Below are 7,110 nucleotides of genomic sequence, written 5' to 3' on the forward strand. Positions count from 1 at the left end.
GGAGGGGGGGAGTTGATGAGGGGCAAAACAGAGAGTCCATCTCATCACTGCGAGGTTCTCAGCGCACAGTGGCCAAGAGAGCCGAACGTTCGTGCAAAGAATCTTCTGGAAGTTCACGAAGTTCACCAGCGTTGTGGCAGCGCGTAAAGTCCACGACTCGTCCCCTCGATGAACGGGGGTGGGGTGGAGGGAAGGGGGGGGGGGGGGGGGGGGGGAGGGGCTTCTCAGCGTTAAGTAGCATTTTAGAGATGGCAATTCCATCGTTTTCTTTTTAAAACAATATTATACAATACTAACATTCGGAACGATTTAAAAAAAATAGCCTTGGTCCTAGTTGCCAAGGCGGCCATTTTGAAAAGGCCTGTGCGGGCGTTTGGGGCCTTGGCACGAGAAGCCACCAGTGTCTGGAGGAGGTCAGCCAGGATTGGTGTCCATACAAGCGCCCACCGTGCGGTGAGGGGGCCGGGGTCGGCCCGGGGGCCAGAGTTCACAGGTTGTCCCCGGGCTGGTATTGAGGCTCAGTGGCCGTGAAGTAGTCCTCCAGGAACGCCTGCAGGTACTCGAATGTCGGCCGCTCCTCCGGGTCCTTCTTCCAGCACTGGACCATCAGCTCGTGCAGGGAGCTGGGGCAGTCTTGCGGAGAGGCCATTCTGTATCCCCGCTCCACCTGCTCCAGCACCTCGCGGTTATTCATACCTGCCGGAGAGGGGGGGGGGGGGGGGGGGGACACAAGGGCGAGAGTCAGCTGTGGCGGGGTTCAGAGGGAGAGATCGGTTGGAGGGATATGTACCCAAGCGCAGGCACATGGGCGGAAATCCTGGGGGGAGGACAATAGACAATAGACAACAGGTGCAGGAGTAGGCCATGAGGCCCTTCGAGCCAGCACCGCCATTCAATGTGATCATGGCTGATCATCCCCAATCAGTACCCCGTTCCTGCCTTCTCCCCATATCCCCTGACTCCGCTATCTTTAAGAGCCCTATCTCTTGAAAATATCCTCAATGCTATATTTAAGAGGGAGTTAGATGTGGCCCTTGTGGCTAAAGGGATCAGGGGGTATGGGGAGAAGGCAGGTACAGGATACTGAGTTGGATGATTAGCCATGATCACATTGAATGGCGGTGCAGGCTCGAAGGGCCGAATGGCCTACTCCTGCACCTATTGTCTATGTTTCTATGTTTCTATCCAGAGAACCGGCCTCCACCGCCCTCTGAGGCAGAGAATTTCCACAGACTCACCACTCTCTGTGAGAAAAAAGTGTTTCCTCGTCTCCGTTCTAAATGGCTTACTCCTTATTCTTAAACTGTGGCCCCTGGTTCTGGACTCCTCCAACATCGGGAACATGTTTCCTGCCTCTAGTGTCTCTTGAAAGTATCCAGAGAACCGGCCTCCACCGCCCTCTGAGGCTGAGAATTCCACAGACTCACCACTCTCTGTGAGAAAAAGTGTTTCCTCGTCTCCGTTCTAAATGGCTTAGCCCTTATTCTAAAACTGTGTGTGGCCCCTGGTTCTGGACTCCCCCAACATCGGGAACATGTACGAGTGGGGGGGGGGGGGGGGGAACTGAAGAATTCAGAGAAAACCTACACTATCCTACACAAGCTAAAAGCGATTCAGTATTTTGCCAAAGCCAATTAACCTACAAACCCTGCACGTCCTTGGAGTGTGTTGGGGAAACCGGAGCACCCGGAGAAAACCCACGCAGGTCACGGGGAGAAGGTGCAAACTCTGTCTGAAGAAGGGTCTCCACCCGAAACGTCACCCATTCCTTCTGTCCAGAGATGCAGCTGCCTGGCCCGCTGAGTTACTCCAGCACTCTTTGTGTCTATCCTGGGTACAGCCAGCTCCGCAGCAGGTTGGAACTGGGCTGGAAAAGGGACTGGACAAGCTAGATGCAGGAAAAATGTTCCCAATGTTGGGCGAGTCCAGAACCAGGGGCCACACAGTCTTAGAATAAAGGGGAGGCCATTTAAAACCGAGGTGAGAAAAAACTTTTTCACCCGGAGAGTTGTGAATTTGTGGGAATCCCTGCCACGGAGGGCAGTGGAGGCCAAGTCACTGGATGGATTTAAGAGAGAGTTAGATAGAGCTCTAGGGGCTGGTGGAGTCAAGGGGTTTGGGGAGAAGGCAGGTATTGATAGGGGATGATCAGCCATGATCACATTGAATGGCGGTGCTGGCTCGAAGGGCCGAATGGCCTCCTCCTGCACCTATTGTCTATGTTTCTATGTTTCTAACCCGGGTCTCTGGCGCTGTGAGGCTGCGAATCTACCGCTGCGCCATGTCGGGTTTTTGTCGGGGCGGGGCGAGGGGGAGAGGTCGGGGAGAGGCCAGCCTTGCGTGAGGTCCCGGGATGAGGGCGCTCCTCACCTGGGTAGGGGACTCTCCCCTTCGTCACCAGCTCCGTCAGCAGGATGCCGAACGACCAGACATCCGACTTGATGGTGAACCGCCCGTACAACGCTGCCTCCGGCGCCGTCCATTTGATGGGGAACTTAGCGCCTGAGAAACGAGAGATCACAGTCTTTAATATCCACCGCAACGGGTACAGTCCGAGTCCCTTCCCCCCATTGCGGGATAGCACCCTATCCCAATAAGCGAGTTCGGTATTCCGAAAAACGCAAGGAGTCATTTAAAAAAATATGTTTTCCTCCCGTACAAAATGCTTTTATTCAGAACGAACAAAAATACAAAGCAGTAACACGATCAAAGAATGTCTATGTTGGCATTTTACAAAGAAAGTTATCAAATTGAATATTTCACATTTATATCAACAATACATTCGACATCCCGCGGTGACTAGCGTCCACAGAAGGCCTCGTAGACGCTGCGTGTGTGTGTGTGTGTTCCCTCTCCAGGGACACGGACATAACCCCGGAGAAGGGGCATGCAGCTGACCGCTGTGTGGCCATCGACTGCCCGCTGCCTGGACCCGCCAATGGCCATCTTGGCCAGGCCCAGGAGCAGACCGACAGGGAGACAGACCCCCCCCCCCTCTGTACCGGGTGCCCATAAATTAATAGCGTTGGACTAAAATGTAGCCAATACTTGAGGAGTAGCCCCCTTCAGATACTCGAACAGTGGCTGCAACCTCTCACACTCTATGTACACGTGGAACACGGTCTCTTCCTCACCGTAGAAATGACAAGCAGGGGAAGAGTCCGTGAACCGGCTCAAGTACCCGTTACAGGCCACGGCTTTGTGCAACACTCTCCACCCCAGGTCCCCGATGTAAAGGGGGAGGACTCCCGTGTAGAGAGACCTCCACTGGAGACCGCTCCCCTCGTCAGGTGGTGGCACGGGCCGCCAGGGTGTGTCTGGACGGAAGGCGAGGGCGAGGAAGTGGGGGGCGTGCAGGAGCAGCCTGTACAGTACGCGCCTCTCCGCGTCACAGAACGGCACGGCGGGCATCTCGCAAAGGCGGCTACGCAAGGAGCCACCATGGGATTTGTCAAAGGTCACTGGCGGAAAACATTATCGGCAGCCGAGCTGCTGCGTGTGTACGGACCTGCGTTTCATCCGTAGCCAGGATCGAACCCGGGTCTCCGGCGCTGCTAGCGCTGTTGAATTGCCCTCCCGAGCGTCCCGTACCCTCCCGAGCGTCCCGTCCCCTCCCCGAGCGTCCCGTCCCTGTCCGGGGGCAACCGGAGATGTCCGGGGTGATCCGAGACTAACGGGACACCGGCCCGGAGCAGTGGTGGCCTCTCCTTATAGCCGGCGCAGAGAAGGAGCACTGACTCCACTGCTCCGGGCCAGAGTCCCGTCAGTCCAGGGTCACCCCGGACATCTCCGGCCACCCCCGGACAGGGATGGGATGTTCGGGAGGGGAGGGGACGGGGACGGACCAGAAGCAATTCAACACGGAGCCCACGGTTCGATCCTGACTACAGATGAAATGCAGGTCTGCACGCGCGCAGCAGCTCAGCTGCCGAGAATGTGTATCGCGAGTGACCTATGACTGCATGCGCAGTCGGGAAACCGAACTGCAGATTCAGAAAACTGCAGATGCTGGTTTACACCGAAGATAGACACAAAATGCTGGAGTAACTCAGCACAGGCTATCCATGAAATTTTTTCCCACAGACGCTGGTCTTGACCCAAATGTACTGATTTGTTATGACACATGCTGCAGCAGCAGCATCTATGGAGGTAAGGAAATAGGCAACTTTTTGGGCCGAAATCCTTCTGGAAATAGGCAACGTTTCGGGCCGAAACCCCTACGGGTTTCGGCCCGAAACGTTGCCTATTTCCTTAGCTCCATAGATGCTGCTGCTGACCCGCTGAGTTACTCCGGCACTCTGTGAAACGTCACCTATCCACGTTCTCCACAGATGCTGCCTGACCCGCTGAGTTACTCCAGCACTCTGTGAAACGTCACCTATCCACGTTCTCCACAGATGCTGCCTGACCCGCTGAGTTACTCCCGCACTCTGTGAAACGTCACCTATCCATGTTCTCCACAGATGCTGCCTGACACGCTGAGTTACTCCAGCACTCTGTGAAATGTCACCTATCCATGTTCTCCACAGATGCTGCCTGACCCGCTGAGTTACTCCAGCACTCTATCCATTTGTGCAGTAACCCGTATCTGCAGTACCCCATTTCTAGTCCCATCTGCCCCAATTTTTGACATTCATCCCAAGCCAATTAGCCTGCAAACCTGTACACCTTTAAAGTGTGGGAGGAAACCGGAGCACCCGGAGAAAACCCACGGAGTCACGGGAAGAATGTACAAGCTCCGTACACTTCTTTTTTCTTCTACATAGAAAACATAGAAATAGGTGCAGGAGTAGGCCATTCGGCCCTTCGAGCCTGCACCGCCATTCAATATGATCATGGCTGATCATCCAACTCAGTATCCCTGTACCTGCCTTCTCTCCATACCCTCTGATACCTTTAGCCACAAGGGCCACATCTAACTCCCTCTTAAATATAGCCGATGAACTGTGGCCTCAACTACCTTCTGTGGCAGAGAATTCCACAGATTCACCACTCTCTGTGTGTAAAAAATGTTTTTCTCATCTCGGTTTTAAAAGATTTCCCCCTTATCCTTAAACTGTGACCCCTTGTCCGGGACTTCCCCAACATCGGGAACAATCTTCCTGCATCTAGCCTGTCCAACCCCTTAAGAATTTTGTAAGTTTCTATCAGATCCCCCCTCAATCTTCTAAATTCTAGAGAGTACAAGCCGAGTCTATCCCGTCTTTCTTCATAAGACAGTCCTGACATCCCAGGAATCAATCTGGTGAACCTTCTCTGTACTCCCTCTAGGGCAAGAATGTCCTTCCTCAGATTTGGAGACCAAAACTGTACGCAATACTCCAGGTGTGGTCTCACCAAGACCCTGTACAACTGCAGTAGAACCTCCCTGCTCCTAGACTCAAATCCTTTTGTTATGAATGCTTCCCTCTCCCCCATCCCCCACATCAGTCTGAAGAAGGGTCTCGACCCGAAACGTCGCCTATTCCTTCGCTCCATAGATGCTGTCTCATCCGCTGAGTTTCTCCAGCATTTTTGTCTGTACAAACTCCGTACAGACAGCAGCTGAGGTCAGGATGGAACCCGTGTTTCTGGCGCTGGGAGGCAGCAACTCTACCGCTGCGCCGCGGTGTTGTTTTTGCCGTTTCTCGTCTCTGTTCCATCTGCCAGAGTAGAAGTCTCTTGAGGGAAATTGAGGGAGCGCAGCGTAGGTTCACCAGGTTAATTCCCGGGATGGCGGGGACTGTCATATGCTGAGAGAATGGAGCAGCTGGGCTTGTATACTCTGTGGAGTTTAGAAGGATGAGAGGCGATCTCATTGAAACATATAAGATTATTAAGGGTTTGGATACGCTAGATGCAGGAAACATGTTCCTGATGTTGGGGGAGTCCAGAACCAGGGGCCACACAGTTTAAGAATAAGGAGTAAGCCATTTAGAACGGAGACGAGGAAACACTTTTTCACACAGAGAGTGGTGAGTCTGAGGGCGGTGGAGGCCGGTTCTCTGGATACTTTCAAGAGAGAGCTAGATAGGGCTCTTAAATATAGCAGTCAGGGGATATGGGGAGAAGGCAGGAACGGGGTACTGATATGGGATGATCAGCCATGATCACATTGAATGGCGGTGCTGGCTCGAAGGGCCGAATGGCCTCCTCCTGCACCTATTGTCTATGTCACGTCCTCTGTCACTCAGCCATCTCTCCAGCCCACACACAGATCATTTATTTTGTTTCTCCAAAATTACATTGGCCCAAAATCATGACTAAAATGAAATAAAAAGCACCTACTCGGGGAATTAAGTGCAGTTTGATTAATTAAATACCTGTTAAGTCTCCCATAATTTGATCTATTAGCAATGTCTGCTTCCCCACTAATTTCTAGCGACACTTCATCCAGGGTTCAACAGATCAATATTTCTTTGGCTAACATCAGAGGGCAGTAGAGGCCAAGTCACTGGATGGATTTAAGAGAGAGTTAGATAGAGCTCTAGGGGCTGGTGGAGTCAAGGGATATGGGGAGAAGGCAGGCACGGATTATTGATTGGGGACGATCAGCCATGATCACAATGAATGGCGGTGCTGGCTCGAAGGGCCGAATGGTCTCCTCCTGCACCTATTGTCTATGTTTCTATGATTCTATCACTCCACAGTCAACTCACCGACATTGCAAATGCAGAATTGGATTGAATTTGCTACTTATTCACCCATCTAATCTCGTTAGTGAAATCTTTTTTAGTGTATCCACTTCCTTTACGACACTGTGTATAATCCCTTGTAAAATTCATCAGTCTGGATTTTCTACAGAAGATTATAGATTTGATTAGTCGTTTAAGAAGACTGAGATCTGGAACATCGAAGATAACAAAAATGCTGGTGAAACGCAGCGGTGAGACAGCATCCTGTGGAGGAAACAGTAAAGACTCATACTCGCTCATATCCTTAAAACAAACTATATATTTCAACAACAACTCGCTCCGTCATCCAAAATTCTAATGGAGCGAAGCAGGAACATGATACTGAGTTGGATGATCAGCGCCCATGATCAATATTGAATGGGTTGCGGCTCGAAGGGCCGAATGGCTCTCCTGCACCTAAATTTCTACGTTTCGATGATTTCTATGTTTTCTATTC

General features: G+C 52.1%; 1 protein-coding gene across 1 annotated transcript; it reads right to left on the reverse strand.

The window, feature by feature from the left end:
- Positions 1-200: 200 nt before the first annotated feature.
- On the reverse strand, positions 201-2,667 carry LOC129694027 (tyrosine-protein kinase fyna-like). The gene is made up of 2 exons (XM_055630754.1): positions 2,371-2,667; positions 201-696 (listed from the first exon to the last, which is right to left on the reverse strand). Exons 1-2 carry the CDS (start codon positions 2,630-2,632, stop codon positions 488-490), a joined length of 471 nt encoding a protein of 156 aa, XP_055486729.1. The 5' UTR covers positions 2,633-2,667; the 3' UTR covers positions 201-487.
- Between the last annotated feature and the right edge of the window lie 4,443 nt (positions 2,668-7,110).

This window comes from Leucoraja erinacea, unplaced genomic scaffold, assembly GCF_028641065.1.
Source record: "Leucoraja erinacea ecotype New England unplaced genomic scaffold, Leri_hhj_1 Leri_522S, whole genome shotgun sequence".
Classification (NCBI taxonomy): domain Eukaryota; kingdom Metazoa; phylum Chordata; class Chondrichthyes; order Rajiformes; family Rajidae; genus Leucoraja; species Leucoraja erinaceus.

What these genes read in the sequence shown, in the direction of transcription:
- LOC129694027 (XM_055630754.1), bottom strand. Translation starts at nt 2,632, where the DNA reads ATGACTCCTTGCGTTTTTCGGAATACCGAACTCGCTTATTGGGATAGG. An exon ending in GGGGAGAGTCCCCTACCCAG is followed by an intron (nt 697 to 2,370) that starts GTGAGGAGCGCC and finishes CCTCTCCGGCAG; the next exon opens with GTATGAATAACCGCGAGGTG.